The sequence below is a fragment of the Populus nigra genome, chromosome 8, assembly GCF_951802175.1.
Source record: "Populus nigra chromosome 8, ddPopNigr1.1, whole genome shotgun sequence".
NCBI lineage: Eukaryota > Viridiplantae > Streptophyta > Magnoliopsida > Malpighiales > Salicaceae > Populus > Populus nigra.
In genome coordinates this window covers 20,489,566-20,511,149 of record NC_084859.1, presented here as the reverse complement: position 1 = coordinate 20,511,149, position 21,584 = coordinate 20,489,566, and the positions used below count along the sequence as shown (strand labels likewise).

Sequence of the window (21,584 nt, the reverse complement as noted above, 5' to 3'; positions counted from 1 at the left end):
TAATCGTCCGTGCGTTATTACAGGTTCTAAATCTTTTTTTAAAAATACCCTGAGTATAAAGGATATGTAAAAAAAATTACAATATAAATCGATAATCATTTATGTAAATAAACACAATTTTTTTTTTTGCTAATTATACCCAAAAGATAAACTGGAAAAACTAAAAAATAGATATAGGTTAAGATATTCAACATTGTAATACGAGTTATTTACCCGATTATATCTAATAAATTTATTTATGAAAATTAATTTGTAACAAAAATCAACACACACATAAAATTTATTAAAAAAAAATAAAGGAAAAAAATTATATGCTTGGCTATACATATTAAAAATATTGTTAAAAATAATTTTTTTATTTTTTAAAATAAATTCAATCTATATAAAATATTTTAAAAAAACATATATGTAAAGAAAGAAAAGATGATAATAACTCCTCGACAATTCTTGAATGATCAATTAATATCTTGAAAATGACTAAATTGACCTCCATAACTAGGCGCACCCAAGATCCTCTTGAAAGGATGAAACCGACATTACGCTGTCATAATTCACACCGTAATATCTCTATGTTCAATTGTTCACGGTGAAAGCTACATGAAAAGAGCAACGCATTTTATATTGCTGCTAATGTTAACGTCAACATTTTAGTCGTTATCAATCTCAGCACATCAGTCACCATTGTTCACGTTAACACCTCTCAACAGGAGGAGTGCCTCAGCTACATTTCAAAAACCTTCAGAAGGGATTGTTGCGGAGAATCTAAGATAATTTGGATATCAGATTTCAAGAGAATATCAATTTTTTGTTAATCTGAAATCAAAATAATATAAAAAAATAATTTAAACCAAAAAAATAAATAAAAAACTAATTTTTTTAAAAATACTTTTAAAATACAAAAGTAAATATATTCTAAATTTTAATTTCCAGGAATGAGGAGTGTTAGTGTTTGTCTGGCTTAGAATGATGGCAGTCATGACTTTCATTGCGAATATGATCATTTGTGCAAAAACATTCACTTCCTTTATGAAAAGGTAAAACGAGAGATCATTATTTAGTGATTTTTCATAGCTTTTGATTTTTTAAATTGTTTTTCGTTTTATTTTGATTGTGAATTTTTTTTAGATATTTTTTATTTTTTTAATACATTAATATAAAAAATAATATCATTTTAATTTTTTAAAAATACCATACATCACATCACTCAACATACCCTTAATGTTTTGCTTCAATTTAATGCCCCGAGAAGAGTTTGAATGAAGCTCTTCTAACTTTGAATTATTTAAAAGAAATTCAGAACAAGTTTTGATTAAATTAAACAAACCCTAAATTAATTCATTAAATAATCAAGTTTAATCAAGTCAAATTACATTTAATTTCACTTAAATATAGTGTAAAACATATTTTGGGTCGACCAATTATTGATTTGACGCACATACTGGTTTTAATAACAATTTTTGAAAGTGAAATCATAGTACTTCGTCGTGGGAACTCAATAGATTTCTTTTTTTCTCATGAATGCCATACTTTTTAGTCGCACGATTTGTGATTCACCACCACCTCTCTGAAATTAACTGCTCATTCCCCTCTCTCTCATCTTTATTCACACATCATTCGGGTAAGTAAATTTCTAAAAAGTTGCAATAAAAGTGACCAAGGTCTGTGCTGTGAATGATAGCAGGTTAGTCGCTTGCTGAAACTGCAATGGAGCGAGACAGAGGGAGAGAGAGAGGGAGAGATTCAGTAGTATCATCTATTTATTTCGTGGGGACATGTTAAAAACGACAACTGATGGAAGAGGTGATGGGGCATGCAAGAGCCTCTGCCCCCTCTTCAAATACAAATACCAAAACCTTTTTCTTATTTTCTGCCATCATAATAATAGTTTATTTTGTATTTTCTTAACATTTTTTTGATCATTTAAAACATGCGTTGTATATTTGATTATTGATGAAGATGTCAAGATCTGTATTATTATATAGAACACCCTATAAGAATCTTGAAGAGTCTCAGCAAATAGGTTGGGTTTTTTTACAAATTCAAAGCTTGTTATTCCTAAATATTTTCATGATAGTGTGTGGTTGGGAGTCTGATAATTTTTGGTTTTTGGTATGTTTTAAAATTTTATTTTACTTGATTTTTTTATGGTTTTGACTTGTTGATATTTAAAATAAATAGAAAAAACTTTTTTTATTATTAACATGGTTGTCCAAATCAGCTTGCGTGCACTTCGACTGATCACACGAGCTCGAAGTTAACGACCATGCAAGCCTCTAGTAACCCTGAGGTTTGTGGGACTCGAATTGATGATTTTCGTGGAACAAATCTAGAGCCTGACTAGTTGAGCTACACCCTTAAAGGTTAAAAAAAAACTATTTTAATATATTTTTAAATAAAAAATATTTTTGAAAAACATCTTGTATTACAATACAAAATATAAACTTTAAACAATAATTTTTTATTTTTTTAAGTTTTTTCCTTGATATTATTTTTAATTTTGTATATTTATATTGTATTGAATTGAATAAATGTATTAACAGCGAAATGCAATCCATGATTAGTTTTCTCACACTACTTTTTTCTTATGAAATTCTCACACTGCCTAGCAATATGATTTGAACATAATATTTTCTAGCTAATCAAAGAGATGTGATTGAACTTAATGCGAGTTTTTTTAATCTTGGATTAACTCTCAAACATCACCATTAAATTAAATCTGCATCTATACTATGATCGAAGACAAGTAATCTATGTGAAGATTAAATTTTTTATAGGAAATCTTATTTCTCATAGCCTAATCAAAGATTTACCTCATTTTCCTAGTCATCATTCAAATCCTTAAAGTAAAATATATTGAATATGACAATGATTATATTTCAGCATGGTCTAATGATTGCATTAGGGCTTTAAGCAAGAGATGGTGTGATAATTCATACACATGACACGTTGTTGCAAAGCAAGGATTCTTGACGAGGATTCCAAGCCCAATGAAAACAAGTAGCTCAATTAGCTAGATTTGGCAATCCTAGTAGTGGTGCTAGAAAGAGATGAAACTTCCTAATTATTACTACCATTTCATCAATTTATAGATGCTAAGACTTAGTGCGAATCAATTGTTACTGTTATTGTAATGTTTTCATCATTAACTTTTGATTATAATCTCTTTAAATAATTAACTTCAAATAAATTCAACTAATAAGATAATCTTTCCGCTTGAAGAGTCACTCTACCATGTCTCCCCCTCTCCTCTATTTCTAGATATTATACAATCATAATCATAATCACCAATGTTTCCATACATATAAAATAATTTTTTTAGAGGATCTGAAAGAATACAGAAATGGACAAACTCGTGTAGCGTTTGTAACCTTGAATTTTTATTTTTTTGGCAGAACTTTATATACTAGGTGGAGTTTTGTAATAATCAATAAAATTCAATTATTATATATATAAAAAACCCAATTAGATGACTTACTCATGGAAAGATAAGAGAGAGGGGAGCATATGCTGGTGGGGCTTGTGACCAAATACCCCTCAAATGATGCATCTAGGGAATGAAGCAAAACAAAGCAAAATTCTCAGGAAGGAAAAGAATAATGTTATAATTAAATTGATTGAGTTATATGGAGTTTATATTTTTTTTTTTTTAAATATAGTCAAAGCTAGGTTTTATATTGATTGAATTCCAAATCAACATCAGATTAGTGAGTCAAGCAAGCTAATTTTGTTGATTGTTTAATATTGTGATGTAAAGTATTTTTTAAAAATAATTTTTTACTTAAAAATTCATGTTTGATATATATATATATATATTTTTTATTTTTAACATCAATTTAATATTTTTAAATAAAACTCATTAAAAAATAAAAATTATTATACCCTCGATTACTCATTTAATAACTCTAAAAACAATTATCATTCTAGGAGAAAAAAAATAAAAAACAAGAAGGGTAAGTAAGAATGATGACTTCACAAGCAGTAGTAATTGATTGAGGAGTTGCATTGACTCTACCATCTCCTCTCCAAGAACACACACCCAAAACATATTATGAATCAATCAAAAAGACAATAAAGGCAAAAACAACAGTGGTCACTTTCCAATCACACCACACATGGTGATCATCTCAAAAAGGTCCCACAAAAGATACCCATCAGCGCGTATGATACACAATCTATATCTTCAAGTGGGCAATCAAGAAACCAAAAAAAAAAAAACCCTAAAAAATCTTCTTTAAAAAGAAAAAGAGTTTTGTATTGTGTCAGGGGTTTAGGGCAAGAACGTGCATTATTTGAAGCACAGATCTGGATCCACTAAAAACACCCAAAAGACCCAACTTCCCACACGAACTCACCCTCCCTCCCCCTCCTACTCCCCCCACCACTCTCTTAATCACTGCCACCCTTACCGGTCCTTGTGTTTATAAACTTCAAAGGAGAGAGATAAGGAAAGAAAGAGACAGAGAGACAGTGTCTAGACAGAGAAATTGCTAGAGAGGTAATTGTAAGATAGTGTTCTACATTGAAAAAAAAGAGAGGTTTGACTGTTTACTATTAGCCAGAACCCATAACACCAGCAGTAGCTGCGTCCACTGAAGCAATTCATGGTTTCCCTGCTGCTGCTACTAGCTCCTTCCAACCATCCTAGTAACAAGGCGGTGGTTTGGCTTTTGTAGCAAGTTTGAGAGGGAAAAAGAAAGAAAGAAGGGAACCCATTAAGGAGAGAGGATCACACAGACATAGAGTGTTAAATTATTAGGGACAGGTAAGAAAGAAAAGAGTGAAAATATAGAAAAAGATCCTTCCTTTTCTTTCATGGGCAAGCTGTACAGTCTTGACTATAGCTGAGTCTATCAATATTAATTTGGAAAAGAAAGAATAAGAGTTATGACATCTTCTTGCTAATAGTAATAGGTGCCTGCTTAGCTACAACACACTTCTTCTTTTGTGACTGTGTCTTTGGCATTCTTGGTTTTGCTTTATAGAGAAATTCAACTACTAATTATTTTCTTTACTTCCTTTTCTCCTTTCTTTTGCTTTTAACAAAGGCAACTGCCACTGCCATCAACCACACGAGAATACTCTCCTTTTGAAAGCTTTCTTTTTTGTGTCTTCTTTCTCTTTACCTTACTTTTCTTGGGTTTTGCAGGAATGGGGGAAAGAAAGTTGCTCTGCTACCACCACCACCACCACTCTGCTAGCTGCTACTGACACTCTTTCTTTCTAGTTGGTAGGTAGGGTTTGTGGTTGAGAAAGAAGTTTTACTTGTAAAAAAGAGAGCACACAAAACAAAAACACGAAACTTACTCTCTCACAAATCAAGGAAAAGAGAGAAAACAAGTCTCTATTAGCATAGATAGACAAAGGAACTACTTCTACAACAAGGTGTTGTAAGAGAGGTGGGGTTTGGTGTGAAACATAGTACCAAACTCTCTATTCACAACTACTACCACTACTACCATGGATGCTTACGAAGCAACAAGAATAGTTTTCTCAAGAATCCAAAATCTAGACCCAGAAAATGCTTCAAAGATCATGGGTCTTCTTTTGATTCAAGACCATGGTGAAAAGGAAATGATTAGGTTAGCTTTTGGACCAGAAGCACTTGTTCACTCAGTGATCCTTAAAGCCAGGAAAGAACTAGGACTAAGCTCTCCGACAAACCTTTCTACAAGTCCTTCCTCTCCTTCTCCTCTTTACTCAAGCAACCCAATAGCCATCTCTAGACAAAATAGTTCTTCAACTTCAAGACTTGGGTTTAATATCCCACCTTCACTTGCTATCCCAAACCCTTCATCAAATAATTCTTCTTCTTGGAGTGACCTTCCAAACCCAGATGACTTGATGATTAGTCCTAATGATAGCTCACTCAATCCTGCTTCAGTGCCTTTCTATGCTAATGGAGTAAGAGGTGGAGAGTCTGATTTGATGGATGAGTTTCAGCTCCAAGACCAGCTTTCATTCTTAAATGATAATTCACAAAATCTCGGTCCAAAAAGTTCAGATCTTTTTTACCCTCAGCTTGATGCTCTATCAAGTCCAACTGGTGCTAGTGATTCTATGATGTTTCCTTCTTACTGGGGTGGGTCTGTGCACAGAAGGAGCTGCTCTGTCAGTGATGTTTTGGGGTCTGAGGATCCAAATTCAGGGTTTGGATGGAGACCATGTCTTTACTTTGCTAGAGGGTACTGTAAGAATGGAAGTAATTGTAGGTTTGTTCATGGTGGGCTTGGAGAACTAGATGGTGCAGGTGTTGTCGGTTCACCCAATAGCAACAACAAGATTGATATGATGGACCAGTGCCATGAGTTGCTTAGATCTAAGTCTGCTCACCAGCAAAGGTTAGCTGCTGCCTCTCAGCTCATGAGTGGCTCTGCTGCTTCTTTTCCTTACTCTCCTAAAAGCATGAACTTTCTTCTTCAACAGCAGCAAAATGATAGCCAGAGGTACTAGAGTATTTTCTTTTAAAAAAATTACGTTCATTGTTTTTTGTTTTGTGTAAGTTGTGTGGTGAGCTCCATTTCTTTTTTTCCTTGCAGGGCTGCTGCTACTGCTTTGATGATGGGGGAGGACATGCACAAATTTGGAAGATCTAGGCTTGACAGGAATGATTTGGTTAATCCTGCTTCAAGGCAGATCTACTTGACTTTCCCAGCTGATAGCACTTTTAGAGAGGAAGACGTGTCAAATTATTTCAGGTTAATTTTTTCAACTTGTTTTTGTGCAAGCTGAACTTGGTGAAATCAGAGAAGTTCTTTGCTTAACTATTTTGGTTTTGTTGTTTGAAGTATTTATGGGCCAGTGCAAGATGTGAGGATTCCTTATCAGCAGAAGAGGATGTTTGGATTTGTTACCTTTGTTTATCCAGAGACGGTGAAGATAATCTTGGCCAAAGGGAATCCTCATTTTGTTTGTGATGCAAGAGTGCTTGTTAAGCCATACAAAGAGAAAGGCAAAGTCCCAGACAAGTACAGGCATTCTCTCACACTTTCTACTTAACTTCAGATTTCTATAAGCTTTTTTGAAGCTCGTTTTGCTTATTCGAGTCTGTTGATTGCAGGAAGCAACAGCAGCAACAAGTTGAGAGGGGTGAGTTCTCACCTTGCGGTACTCCTACTGGTCTTGATTCAAGAGATCCCTTTGATCTCCAGCTTGGTAATCATGCAACAACCAAAACAACCACGCTTCTGTTTTGTACTTCACATATTGTTACTTAAATCAATTTATCTTTCTTTAATTCTAGGTGCAAGAATGTTTTACAATACTCAAGACATGCTGTGGAGGAGGAAGCTAGAGGAGCAAGCTGATTTGCAGCAAGCCCTTGAGCTTCAAAGTAGAAGATTAATGAGCTTGCAGCTTCTTGATGTCAAGAAACATCATCACAGGGCTCTTTCCAATGGCAGCCCTGTCCCCTCTCCTACTCACTCTCCCAATATTTTCAATCACTCTCTTGCCTTCCCTCCACTCCACAGCAGCACCGAAGTTCCACAGGGTATGGCTCTCTTTGTTACTCTACTCTATACAGGTGAAAATTGAGCTTTACAACCTAACTTTTGGATTGTTTTGTTTCAGAGAATTGTTCTAGCTCAATGCCAGCCACGTCAGTGACTGCCCCGCCTGAAAAACAGATATCAAATGCTACTTCTGGTAAAGAATATACTAGCAGTGAAGAGAACGGCAGTGGAAAAGAGAGCTCCCATGGTGAAGACAGTGATTTACAAGAAAGGTATAAACCAACCTTTTGGCATTTAGCTATAGACAATAAACTGGCCTAAAATGGTAACCACCATACCTTTGAATCAGATTTGTATCTAATTCCTGTTTTGGTCCATTGGTCTAAATTTCTGGAAACATTCCAATTTAGGTAGATTTTGTATTTCTGAATCTTATTTTTGATGTCAGTTTGGAGCACAACCTCCCTGACAGTCCCTTTGCATCTCCAACAAAAGGCACCGGGGACTATTACTCTGCCTTCATCAATGGACTTACTGAGGCCCATGAGAAGGATGCTAGCATCCCAACTTCAACTTCCGCTAACAATAATTTGGTCCCCTCAAGTCTAATCTCTCCTAATTCTTCACTGGAAATGGCATCCTTCAAATCCTTCAATTGCCAGATCCCTAGGTAAATTATTCAAATTTACCCTTAAAAAAAATCTTGAAAGACAAGGTGACGAGTTTGTGACAATAGTTGGATCTTACTTTAGGTTTTCATCCGGGCATGGAGCAATTGGGATGTATGCCAGCACAGATGGACCTACCTGTCCCGTTGGAATTTAGCTTTGCTATGCTTATAGGTAAACTATTGAAACTTTGGATTCCTTGAAATATTTTCTCTTGCTTGCTTTATATACATACAAAATGTGATGTGTATTCTTAATGGGATTTGGTTGGTTTTGCTTTGGCTTTTTCTGCTGTATAAATTTACAGGAAGATTGAGAAGTGTAACCAAACAAAAACTCACATCAAAGATTATGTAGAGATTGAGCCATCGCCACCACTAGCAGTGCTACCAGCTACCTTTACCACCTCTTGCTACCGTCATCATCGTCATCATCATCGATACTATACTACTTACTACCATACAAATTGCATACGTGAAAGGCCAGTAGAGGAAGTGGGTCAGCCATTCCTTTCTTTGTTGCACTATTTTCGTCACTCATTTCAGTAGTTGAAGTAAGTTGGACCACAGGTAAAGAAAGCAAAGAAAAAGAAGAGTCACACAATGTGTAGTTGTAAGTTGTAACTTTATGGAACTACAATTTCTTTCCCTTCCCTTCCCCCCCTTTTTTCACCACTCCTGTCTTCCCTAGAAGAAACAAAGAAAGCCTATAATTAGTGTTAGCTTGTGATGTTTTTAGGGTATAATCAAAAATCTTTGTACAGCAGAAAGCTGAACCCCAGAGATCAGAGAATCTATATACTACTTATATCTATATCTATGACTATGTGAATGAAAATAGGGCTGACACTGTTCCCCTTCTGGAACTACAGTTCTACAATTTCCATCGCCAATTAATAGGCTTCAAGTTGTCAACTCTCCTCTAACTTTCTCTCCATTTTCATTCCTTCCACAATTTGTTTCACTTAAAATGTTATAATCAATTAAAATGTATAATATGTTTTTAGCGCTAGTTGGACAAAAAATTATTCTGACTTTTATTTAGAAAAAACTTGATTGAAAAATAATAAAATATATCAAAGTATTAAAAAAGAAAACCTGCCACTAATTCAAAGGTCCATCTAGTTAAAAAAAAACAAGCACACATGCAATGAGCTGCCAATTATCCGCAAGGGGGAGACTGGGAGCAAAAAAAAGTGAGGTAAGGAATTAGATTTTGGTTACTCCACCTCACTTTCAAGAACCGCATGGTATTTTCGGATTTCATTTCAAAAAATTAGCTTAATAAATTAAAAGTTTTGGTAGAATGATATTATTTGAAAAAGATATAGTTAAATAATACATTTTTATCTTGTTGTATCTTTGAAATTATAATGTCATGTTTTTAAAACAGGATAATTGCCAACTAGTTAGCTGATTAAATACAGTTGTATAATTAGTTTTTGTCCAATTTATAGACTTAAAAACAGACTCAAATTAAAATCTTAAGAAGTTATTGTGCATAGCAGTTTTCAAGAGTAATTATAAGCACTTAAATGTGAGTTTGCTATAATTAGATGAGAATTTGCCTCTAAAAAATTATATGAATGACCTAACAAATACATTTATGAACCAATGAAATAAGTTTAGGACCAGAAGAAAGTATGGTGGATTAAAAAAAACTATAACTTTTGATCATATCGTTGGATCGCATTTAAATTTTTACAAGAGTTTCTGAAGATAGTTTTTCTTAAAATAACTATCGAATCACTACACTGACCATTAGATCTCAAAATTATCACTCTAAGCCTTGGTTTTGGTTGTTTCCTTTGCGAACCGGTCGACTGTTTTAACAAATTAATTGACTGTTTTAACAAATAAATTGAGTATTTAATTCTAAATTTAAATAGATATGGCAACTGTAGATTGTGATATCAATTAAAATTTGATCGTGATTCAATAATTAATTGATGTCTCATATTACAATTGTAACGTAAAAAAATATACTATTTGGCCAAATGTTTCTCCTCTTATGTCGTTTCACTATCTCCTTGCATTTTACATGCTAATAACACAATTTAACTGGTATTTTCTACCCATTATGTATTCTATATTTAAAGCTAGTAAGTAAAACCTTACACACAGAGTCTCAAACCCTTTCGACACAGATTGCGGAGGGATTAAAACTTAGCAAAACCCCAAGAAACATCATGATCATAAAGAGAAAAAAAGGGGGAAAAAAGTGGGATTTGAAATCTGAAAAACGGGTCTCTCTCTCCCCCCCTATCTACTGTCCTTCTTGCCTTATTGCAAGGAGAATTATCATTTGCCACCTTGTCACTACTAATACTACAAATATGTTTCCTGTTATTTATTTATTATTGAAGTATTATCGAAGTGGGGTCTGGCTTTAAGTTTCGCCATCCATGGAGGGGAAAGGAAGAAAAGATAAAGGGGGCCGGAAGGGATAACATCACATGGGATGCTGACGATGCATGTGGATGCTTCCCTTCTTTTATTTTCGTATGTTATTGTGCCAGCTTGTTTGTGGGTCCCCACCACCCCCCATGCCATGTGATGATGATGATGCCTCTCTCTCTCTCTCTCTCTCTCTCTCTCTCTCTCTCTCTCTCTCTCTCTCTCTCTCTCTCTCTCTCTCTCTCTCTCTCTCTCTCTCTCTCTCTCTCTCGTATACTAGCTAGTATAGCCTACACACCTTGTCAATCCTCCGTTTTACTCGTGGTTAAATTTAAAGCGTAAAAAAGGCTGTAAATCTTTGGGATTAATTCAATTCTATTATATTTGCTACAATATTTTTTCAATACTTTTTTAAATTTTATTTAAGTTAAGTTAGGCAAATAAATCATTAAAACTATAATTAAATTAATTGGGTTTTACTAAGTTAATGTTTTTTTCAATTTAACTTGAAGCTTGACTCATGTTAAATTTCAAGTTGTAGATTTCATAAATCAATCTGTTTGAAAATTATAGCTTAAAAAACACGTTATCTTTGTGGCATTCGACATAGCTATGAGTTTTAAAAAAATTTCATAGAAAAAAAATAGATATCTAACATCATGTTTTTAAATGGAAAAATATTTAGTGTAAGCAGTTGTCATTTAATATTATGATCACTAAGAACTCGCACTGATTAAAAAAATTATCTTTTAGGTTTTAAATCTCATATCTAAAGGTAAAAAATAAGATTTTTTTTATTTTTTTTATTTTAATATAAAAAAATTATTTCTGATTAAATTTGAAAGAATATTCATGATAGTAAGATTAAGCTAATACAATGAACTCATGCGCAGCATGTATAGTGGATGGACATGTTCACCATGCTATAATTTAGGTTCATTTTATGATAAGTTACATATCATAATAAAATAATGCCATCAATAGACCTAGAGATTAAAATTCACATACTACAACACCAAGCTCATGAAAGACTAACTTCATATTGTAGGCTGCAAGAACTATCTATGGGGGAAAAAAAAAAGGAGAAAGAAAAAGGAAGTAATGGCGTGTATCAATCATCATAGCTATAAAAAAAAGATTACGGTAATGTTTAAGAAATTGCTGAAAAATAACTTTACTGTTAAAATAAAAAAAGAAAAGAGGGTACAGAGTTCTGCTTCTTTTTTTACTCTCTTATTGCTCGCAGGGCCTCGTTGTTGACAGAAAAGGACGCGCAGACCATAGATAACAGACATAGATGTAGTAAAGGAAAAGCAGAAGTGATATAATAGCCACTCGTATGACAAAAGTGTACTGATTTGCAGGAATCTCTTGGAGTTTGTGTTCACTTGTGTTGTCGTTGTTCTTGTCAATTTTATTTTTACAGTTTCTTTTACTACGTGCATGTGTGTGTGTGTTTGTATTTTTTTTTTTTTACTGGGTATCTGAGTTTGATTCTGCAATAAATGGAGAAAGTGGGATGGAGGCTTTGTTCGTGTGAATTACGTTTCACATCAAAAAAAGATATTTTGTGCTTTTTAACGCAATTTAAACAGTCTCAAAAGTGAGATAACTTTAATTCACAATTTAAACAACGAATTCTTTTAATATATTTTTAAATAAAACAAAATTAAAAAAAACACAAAAAAAATTACATTACAAGAGCACTGCGTAGCCAAGGAGGCTTGAAGGGAAGCAGGCAGCTTTTATGGATAAAAGACAACCAGTCTTGTTGTTGTTTTTGTTAACAATGGCAGGGATCCGATTCCCTTCTGCTCATTGGGCAATGAATTGAGCTTGGAGATGGAAATGGATCGATCAGATGGTGTTGGGGATGGTAGATGATCAGACGGTAGATCCATTTTCTTCTCCGGTTTAGTACGAGTTTTTTTTTTTATATATATATTCTTTGTAGTATTTTTTATATATTTATGTACGTATAAGAACGAGAAATCGATGTGCACAATAAAATATAAAAATATAATAATTTAGTTATAAAAAATATTATTTTACTAACAAGTTGGGACGGTCGAGAGTTTCAAGTGGTTATATCATCGGATACACAAAATCTATTTTCCCCTCTTTTTCCCTTGTATTGGGTGAAATTTAAGTTTTTTATTTTTATTTTAAAAATGATAATTTCAGAGCTTTGACCGGGTATATACCTGACGAGGTCAAATTTGGAGAAATTTATTTAAATTTTTTATATATATCTTATTTAAATTTTCATTAATTTAATTACGTTTGTACGTATTTTAAATATAATATAGTATATTAGGTGTTTTATTTTATATTAACTTTTAAGAATCCTTCATTCTCATATGTCCTTGTATATTCATATTTTCTTCTATATACCTTTTCATAACTTCTTAGACAAATTCACATTTTCATCAAATGCACGGCCAGCACGTTGCTAAACGGGCTAAATGCATGTTAGCCCTAGATAAAACAGGGAAGAACCATGCTCGTTTTGCTACAAGCAGGGTCTGTACTATGAGAGATTGATGCTCAAAGTTCAGTGAATGGTGGAGGCTACTCCATTACTATTCGGTGCTGTGGTGTTGCTATATATGATGAAGTTATATGATTAGGGTTTCTCTAATCATTGACTAGAAACCATAAAAGGATAGCATTACATAATCTTGGTCAAATTGATGGAGACTTGTATATCAATATACACATGATGCAATCCACTGACATTAGTTTAATGGAGATATTATAGTCTACGACTCTTTTTCATAATGGGAGGCCACGACCCTTTCTATTTTACTTGAGGTTAAGTGTTTGAAGACAATGTTTGAGACTTTCCCATGGAGGTTTTGTTGAATTTTGCTCCATGATTTGTCTTGAACTTTGAACTTGGTCATTAGACATGTGGGAAAATCTTTTCATGAATCCCTACGGCATTATTGGCGGGGAGTGGAAATTATCAACCCTACTGGATTCTGCTTGTTTTTTTTTTTTTTTTAATCTTTACACAAGTTTTATTATAAAAAATAATAATAATAGCTTGATGTATAACATCAATTACCTATACGTTGTGATGGTTGAGCTTCTCGTGATGATATTGCGAAATAGATCAAACTATAAAATAAAACAAAAAATTCCCATACAATATTTCAAATATATATTTAACAATGCAGTTTAAAGTCTTTTTATTTAAAAAGATATGAAATTAATATTTTATTACATGCTTTTGATTTTATTTAAATAAAAATCATAAAAAACACACTTTAACGAATATTTAAAAGAGAAAAAAAATAATATCAAGCCGCATCCAAGTAAAGTTGTCATATTTCATCTAATCTTAATAATAAATATTTTTTTATTGAAAATTAACGTACAAAAATAATCTAAAATATATATAAAAAATCATCTTACTAGACCATATATACATGAGTTCTGTTCATGAGTAGACTGAAGCATTATGAAGTTTTGTAATAAGTAAATAATGAAAGTGAAGTTTGCAATTGATTTTTACCTAATTAAACCACAAGGGGTCATGTCAGGAATTCCCAAAGAAAAAACTCGGTGATAGTGTCTTGTTTGGGTTTGAGGCCCAAATCCAAATCTTGATTAGCCGAAATATTCCATCACTTCAAATAATTGAGATTTTCTTCCTCTCTATTGCAAGTGGGATGCCCTGTCATTATCGGGCTCTTCTTCCATTGATAGCTACAAAGTTAGTAATGTGAAAGAAACTTGCTTGTTAGTGCCAAAATTTCATGTTATTTTTAATGCATTAATTATGAATTAAATAATCACCTGTTGGACATAAGTTCCAGTCATGTATACCTTGATCATAGCATAATCCCATATCAACTTGATGACTATTCTAGCCGCACTTCATTAAAGCAATTCTATCCATTTTTTTAAAACTTAGACCGACTTCATAAGTTAATATGTAATTTTGACCGATCTAGATTCTAAACTGATTCAAATTAAATTAAAAAACCCATTAATCGTATTAAAAATCTAATCAAAACTCACGTTAACCTGGCTGATACTATGAATTAGCGATCTGTAATTTTTATGGTAAACCTGAGTTGAGTCTCGAACTTTAATTCTATCTACTAATTAGGCAGCTGGGCAATATACAAAAGCAACAATGATCATACTAGGCTACTAATTAAGTTACTAAAACTATCATTAAGTAGCTGACTACGGTGTTTTCTAGTGCAGGATAAAATATAAAAAAATATCTTCTTAGTAGCCTTGAAAATCCCAAAATTAATCAAAGTGAACAACTGTTTCCTTCAACCTCCCTTTGTTTCTTCTATTACAGTTCCAATAACCGAGTACCTAGTTCATTTCCGACACCATTCTCCACCTTGGAACCTGTCTGCCATACTACCACCATTAGAAACAAATTGTAAAGACAAGACTATACTGTGCATGTTAGGAAATCAGGCACCTAAACACAGTTTTATGAATTATATTGTTTGATTATGCCTAGACATTAACTCCATTGCAGACAAAACGATACGAGTGTTTTGAGCTTAGAAATAAAAGATTTGTCTAAGATATATATCGAGATAATATTTTTATTTGTGTTTAATGATAAATACTTTGAAGATATATTCCGTCCAAAAAATTCACTACAATTTATAAATATAAAAATTCTATGTTTATTTATATTTTTTGATTTTCTAACAGTGATACAAGGGAAAGATTTCTACACAAACAGAAATCGATCCTTGCATGGTTTCACTATCATATGTTGATGAGATATGTATTATGTAACGATTAAATACATGAATATAACTTATCAAACATTGTGATCAAATATCGAACAGATTGATTCATTTTAACTTGGGGGGAAAAACTTGGAATCATATTCGACAAGATTTATAATTTCGTCATAATGAAAAAAACATACATCAAGTATTAGTGTCACTGCTTTGCCCGTCGAGTTTTCTACAGGCAGCCCAACCGAGTACCCGGGCCTAACATTGGGGTTACAACAACGTTGAGCCGAGTGTAGTTGGGCCTATTGGTATTCGAACATTCTCAGGTAAGCATGACGAGATCCTATAAAGGCAACTTGAGGTTTGTTTTTAAGTTTCAACTTGCCTTTTGAAAAAAAAAAAAAAGGGTTGAAAAACATAAAAAAATATATAAATGTTCATAAGAGGCAGTCTAAGTCTAAACCGCCTTCTCTCGACTTGGGGGCACCAATAACCTTAGGTTGCGTCATCCGATATTCTACATTTCGTGAACAAGTCTGATAGGGAACTTAACATCACAAGAAGCTACAATTTTCTATGCTCAAATTCAAAAGCATAGATTAATCAAAATTTTCTATCAGCTACATTATTGATGAGATTGCTGATTTCCCCCTCCATATATTGCCAGAGGGATCCCCTGTCATTGTCCCTCTCTTCTTTGATTAGCTACAAAGTTGACACCATGAAAGAAACTTGTTCTATAACGCCAAAATTCCTCTTCCTCTTCTTCGATCTTATTTCTTTTATGTTTATATTATGAAGTAATGATCATGTGTGGCACATAAGTTCCTTATCATATGTGATTTACATGGATAAAAAGCTTTGTTAACTAATTGACACTATTTAATTTAATTATGTCATATATAGTATCATAAATAACCTTTTTGAATGAATGAATGAAACTCGAGTTAATAAATAATATTTAGTTTTTTATTTATTTATGCACATATAGCATATGTTATTTATATATATATATATAACATGGAATTTTATATTATTTCGTTATATATTGTTTATATGATTCTAATATAGTAGTTATAATAATTATAATATATGAGTGGTTTGAGACTCGAAACTGAAACTAGAATTAAGAGAGAATTTCTATGTTAAAAAATAGATAAAAAAATCCCTTCCCAATTCGTGCTTAGCTGAGACTTTTACTTCTATAGGAGTATATAGTGATCACTATACGGATATGGAACATAGAAAAAGACAATCTAGATCAACCATTCTTCTCACAATCCTTAGACCAAAACCCAGCACTTGAGCTTTTGTATCATACACAAACTTTTGCTTCAGTTGTTGATCTAAGCACCAATTATGGTATTGGATCGAATCATCAGAAAGCATTGACAAAGCAGAAAAGAATTTTGCCCTCAAACTCACGAAACATGAAGACAGCTTCAGGTTTAACATCAAGGCCAGCATTCTCGAAATGGGAAGTAACAACAGGAAGGTTCTTGCGGCCATCATCCAATAGTTCTTCACAGCAAAGATCCTTGGGCAGCTTGTGAATGATACGTCTCTTCAGGTTTTGATTGCTTGACAAATGATCTGCCAAAGCTGTGTGTAGTGTATCAAAAATAGGCTTGACAAGCAATGTTGCCAGGGTACCACAGTCTATGACACATCCACCTCCACCATCTTTTTCAATGGCAAGATCAGTTTTGGAGATGTTGAGCTCGACCCCATTAACATTTATGCCTAGCAAATTCATATAATAAGCTGACGAGGGCTTGGCTTGCATAATCTTTGTACGTAGTTTGTGAATTTTCTTGGTTTCACTGCATGCTGTTTGCTTTGATGCAGCAAGAGAACCTTAAAATAGGCGCTGTGTGTGCTGTTTGCTTTGATGCAGTAAGAGAACTCTCCATCACTGATGGAGCCTAATTGATCAGCTACAAAAGAACGAGGACCCCATCCCATACCCAAAACTCCACTCACCGGATTGATTTTTGTCAAGCAATAAAGCATATTTGGTGTTTCTACAATCAGTGCTGCATCCAAAAGTGATGTCCTCGAGAGCCGTATGTCTTCCATGGCTAGAATAGGAAGTGAAAGTCTCATTAGCAAGCATGCCACTTCTGTTAGCTTACATTATAGGTAAATAAGCCTTGTTTGCATTGGTTTGGCTCGCAGAAGGTTGGTTGCAGGATATAGGCTTGTAAGATTTGGATTGAGATGCTGAATTGCTGATCATATTACACATTACACAGCGGGAATTATTCTACCTTCCACAACTCTTTCTGTCATTAATATCACTGTAGAAAAGAAAAGAAAAAACTATTTTTAAGGTTTATTCTTTATAAGAAAACTAGTACATGCATGAATGAATCTGGTAGGACTTAATCGACGAGTTCAATTTATTACTATTAAGATTTCCCTTTCTTAATTTCGACTTCTATTCCCATTGTTTATGGTGCCAAATAGTGCTATTAAAATTCATTAATCTCATGTTTAATTTAATTATTGCTGTTCATTTATCTCTTTCTTTGTATACATACACACACAACCGAACAAGATTTCAGGGGAGAGAATAGCATAGTTAAGTGCATAGTGTTAGACGATTAATTGATTCTATAAAAATGAAAAGGTAATGTAATTTAAAATTTCGGTTTAATATCGGACGAAAGTTTTTTCTTTCAAATTTTTTATGTAATAAAGGAAACACTAATCTGCAAACATTCTTTTTTTTTAAAAAAAAATTTATATATTTTTCTTGAAAATAATATATATTTATCCCTACATACTCTTTTTAGTGTTCATAAAGATATCAACCCTGATTATAAATATAATAATTTTAACTTTAAAAAAATATTTTTTGAAAAAACCATGTATTATAAATTTGAGAATGACAATTATAAACTTTAGTGTTCATGTATTAATTCTAGAGAGAGTGACAATTATAAATCAAGAATACAATTGTAAATAAATTTGAGATAGGGAGACATAATTGAATACTCTAGAAATGACAATGACTAATTAAACATATAGTATTGATAAAAATACAGATGATAAGATATTAATTTCAAGAGACCCGACACACACATACATGCAAAGAGAATTGTGCATAAATCATGTTGTGTTGGTTTTGACATGACCACTTTAATTATTATTATTATTATTTTTTATTAATATAAATATTTAGAATAATATATACATATCTCGATTATTTTTATGGATTCTAAATTTAACAATCATGTAAATTTTCAATGGCCTTAAGATTTATAAGATTTAATTTAATAAATAAATCTAAAATCTAACTAGTTGGATTATACCTCTCAAGATTTAACCACTTTAATTATTTCTGTTGTGGTCATATTAGCTATACACTGACTTTAAACGACCATTTTTTTTTATCTTTTCAGGTAGCTTTTGCTGGTCGGTCTAAAATAAATAAATTTAAAATTAATATTTTTAGTTATGTTTTTAAAAAATAGTTTTAAGAAAATATACATGAAATTAAACTTATGGTGGGATGGATGAATGACATATATATTTTATTGAATGAGAAGTAGATTATTTTAATTTTTATAAAATTTAGATTTAAAACATAATTATTTATTGATTATATTATTAAAAACAAAAGTTATTTAACTACTCAAATGATTTTTTTTTCTCTCTGTTTATATAAAAAACAAAAATTATTACAATACCTAACTATCTTTTTAAGTTTGAGCTTTGAAAAAGCTCTAAAGTTGAAGGTTTTTTTCATGTTCAAGAAATTAAAAAAAATAAAATTGGATTTATCAATTCAATTTTATTGATTTATGAAAAGAGAGATTAATATATGCACTTATAGCATTCTCTTGTACTGACTAAAAAGAAATTATTAGCTACTTCCATTATACTTGTCTTTACTTGATGTTTTTAGTTAAACTAAATAAATTTTAGACTCGTGAAACTTTATTAATTCACTTAAGTTTTTAGTGATTAAGTTGTTACGGTAATTAAAAAAAAAATTATTATATTTAAATTATTTTCATAGATTAATATTAAAAATAACTTTTTTTAAAATAATTTTAATATATTTTTAAATAAAAAAATATTTTACAAAATAATTATTATCATAACTGCGCAACACCGTGATTATATAAAACACACCCTGTCTGAGCTGTCTTCCATCAGAAAAACAGAACAGGAATTGCAGTTTTAGAATCAATGGAAAAAAGGGCCAAGAAAACAACTCCTTGTCCTGATGGATTTTGATCCAACTAAAAGCAATGATCCTCTCAAACCCAACCAAAACCCACCATTTCTGGCGTCTCACTTTTTTTCAACAATACAGAACTCTCCCCTTCAACAAACCCAAAGCCAAACCAAGACATCGAAGAAAGGGTCACAAAACAAGCTCGAGAAATCGCAATGATGCACCATTTGTGAACCATGTGAAAGAAGCACGAGACCCAGATGAGGCTTTAACTCTATTTCATGAGTATCTCCAAAGGGGGTTTAAGCCTGACTACCCTTCATACGCTGCTCTCTTATACAAACTCGCACGTTGCCAGGATTTTGGCGCTGTTGAGGAAGTTCTTCGTTATGTGGAAGATAATAATGTTCATTGTCAAGAAACCATTTTCATTGCTTTGTTTCAACATTACGGAAAAGCCCAATTGGTCAATAAGGCTGTTGAGCTTTTTAATAGAATGACCCGGTTTAATTGTGTCCGTACATCTCAGTCTTTGAATGGTCTGCTTAATGTTCTTGTTGATAATGGTTGGTTTCTTGAGGCCAATGAGTTGTTTGATAAGGGTTATGAAATGGGGTTCCGTTTGAATTCGGTTGCTTTTAATGTAATGATTAAAGGGTGGCTCGAGAAGGGGGAGTGGGAGCAAGCGAGCAAGGTGTTTGATGAAATGCTTGAGAGGAAAGTGGAACCAAGTGTTGTGACGTATAATAGTCTTATTGGGTATTTGTGTAGAAATGGTGAGTTGGATAAAGCAAAGGGTTTGTTAGAGGATATGATTAAGAAAGGAAAATGTCCCAATGCGATTACGTTTGCTTTGTTAATGGAAGGTTCGTGCTTGGTAGGTGAGCATAATGAGGCTAAAAAGATGATGTTTGATATGGAATATAGAGGGTGCAAACCTACAGTTGTGAATTTTGGTGTTTTGATGAGTGACCTTGGGAAGAGAGGGAAGATTGACGAAGCAAAATCTGTGCTTCATGAAATGAAGAAGAGGCATATGAAGCCGGATGTTGTCACTTACAATATTTTGATCAATTATCTCTGTAAGGAGGGTAGAGCGGCTGATGCTTATGAAGTTTTGTTTGAAATGCAAGTTGGAGGTTGTGAAGCCAATGCTGCTACTTACAGAATGCTGGTTGATGGGTTTTGCCGGGTTGGGGACTTTGAGGGAGGTCTAAAGGTTCTGAATGCAATGTTGACAAGTGGGCATTTTCCACGTGTTGAAACTTTCCGTTCTTTGGTTGTTGGCCTTGTGAAGTCTGGAAACCTTGATGGTGCTTGCTTTGTTCTGGAGGAGATGGAGAAGAGACAGATGATGTTCTGTCCAGATGATTGGGAAGCTCTTGTCACGGAATCTTGTCGTGGAGATGAAAATGGAAGTGTAGGTGAACATGTAAATGAACTGGTCTTAGCCATGGAAGCGTAATTAGGGGATAAAAAACTTAGTTTAACACTCTTGGGACTTTTATCTAGCGTGACACATTTTCTGTGAAGACATGGTTTCAACTACAAACCAGTGTTTAGGTATGTTCACTGATTGGGTTTGCAAGTCTGACGAGTAAGGGGAAAGAATGCAGGATTTTACATCAATGGCAAGCCAAAGTAATGTCCAAAGACTAGACACATATTGGTTGGGTTCTTATTCCAACACAGAAAGGGCTGACACTTCCCCAATCTTTATAAATGTTTTGTTAGCTACTTGATGTCTGATAAAATGTTTGAAGAGATCGAGATACAGAGACGCATAGAGAGATGATACAATTAATTGGAGAGTTTGTAACTTCTGTTGATTGATCATTATCGAAACCTAATCAATTATTCAGCAGTGTATGGGAAAAATACCATCCATGAAGTTCTACAGCTGCATGGTTCCATTTTTACTGGAGACATGATAGCACGTTGTCATGTAACACGATGCTGCAGTCAATAAATTACTCTTCTTTTCCCCATCTGTCTTTAGATGCTAGTTACTGTCTGTTCCAAACTTCCTTTCTCAATTGAACAACATGATTTCAGCAAGTAATCAAATGGTTCAAGAAAAAAAAATTAATAAAAAAGGGTTCAAATCCTTCAGTTTTTTATTGCAGATTTATTGTCTTCTCATCCGTCTATAA

General features: G+C 33.0%; 3 protein-coding genes across 6 annotated transcripts; 2 read left to right on the top strand and 1 right to left on the bottom strand.

The window, feature by feature from the left end:
* The first annotated feature begins 3,984 nt into the window (after positions 1–3,984).
* Positions 3,985–9,011, top strand: LOC133701802 (zinc finger CCCH domain-containing protein 53-like). 4 transcript variants are annotated; one of them, XM_062125897.1, is made up of 10 exons: positions 3,985–4,495; positions 5,147–6,443; positions 6,537–6,695; positions 6,786–6,971; positions 7,058–7,152; positions 7,241–7,489; positions 7,570–7,723; positions 7,900–8,121; positions 8,204–8,293; positions 8,427–9,011. In XM_062125897.1, the coding sequence occupies exons 2-9, from the start codon at positions 5,458–5,460 to the stop codon at positions 8,274–8,276; spliced, it is 2,124 nt and encodes a 707-aa protein (XP_061981881.1). In that variant the 5' UTR covers positions 3,985–4,495; positions 5,147–5,457; the 3' UTR covers positions 8,277–8,293; positions 8,427–9,011. The 4 variants fall into 4 exon arrangements, with proteins under 4 accessions (XP_061981881.1, XP_061981883.1, XP_061981879.1 ...); XM_062125899.1 differs by having other exon boundaries at positions 3,985–4,762; positions 6,786–6,965; XM_062125895.1 differs by having other exon boundaries at positions 3,985–4,762.
* A 7,609-nt stretch (positions 9,012–16,620) lies between these two features.
* Positions 16,621–17,321, bottom strand: LOC133702017 (uncharacterized). Its single transcript, XM_062126197.1, has 2 exons — positions 17,123–17,321; positions 16,621–16,985 (listed from the first exon to the last, which is right to left on the bottom strand). Exons 1-2 carry the CDS (start codon positions 17,319–17,321, stop codon positions 16,621–16,623), a joined length of 564 nt encoding a protein of 187 aa, XP_061982181.1.
* A 2,077-nt stretch (positions 17,322–19,398) lies between these two features.
* LOC133700384 (pentatricopeptide repeat-containing protein At1g07740, mitochondrial) lies at positions 19,399–21,419 on the top strand. Its single transcript, XM_062123893.1, has one exon. It carries the CDS (start codon positions 19,505–19,507, stop codon positions 20,894–20,896), a length of 1,392 nt encoding a protein of 463 aa, XP_061979877.1. The 5' UTR covers positions 19,399–19,504; the 3' UTR covers positions 20,897–21,419.
* Positions 21,420–21,584: the final 165 nt, after the last annotated feature.

Excerpts from the sequence above, each read along its gene's own strand:
- LOC133701802 (XM_062125897.1), top strand. The coding sequence starts at position 5,458 with ATGGATGCTTACGAAGCAACAAGAATAGTTTTCTCAAGAATCCAAAAT. Across the intron at positions 6,972-7,057 it reads AAAGTCCCAGACAAGTACAG|GAAGCAACAGCAGCAACAAG; the intron begins GCATTCTCTCAC and ends TGTTGATTGCAG. Across the intron at positions 7,490-7,569 it reads CAGCACCGAAGTTCCACAGG|AGAATTGTTCTAGCTCAATG; the intron begins GTATGGCTCTCT and ends GTTTTGTTTCAG.
- LOC133702017 (XM_062126197.1), bottom strand. The coding sequence starts at position 17,321 with ATGGAAGACATACGGCTCTCGAGGACATCACTTTTGGATGCAGCACTG. Across the intron at positions 16,986-17,122 it reads TTACTGCATCAAAGCAAACA|GCATAAATGTTAATGGGGTC; the intron begins GCACACACAGCG and ends TGAATTTGCTAG.
- LOC133700384 (XM_062123893.1), top strand. The coding sequence starts at position 19,505 with ATGATCCTCTCAAACCCAACCAAAACCCACCATTTCTGGCGTCTCACT.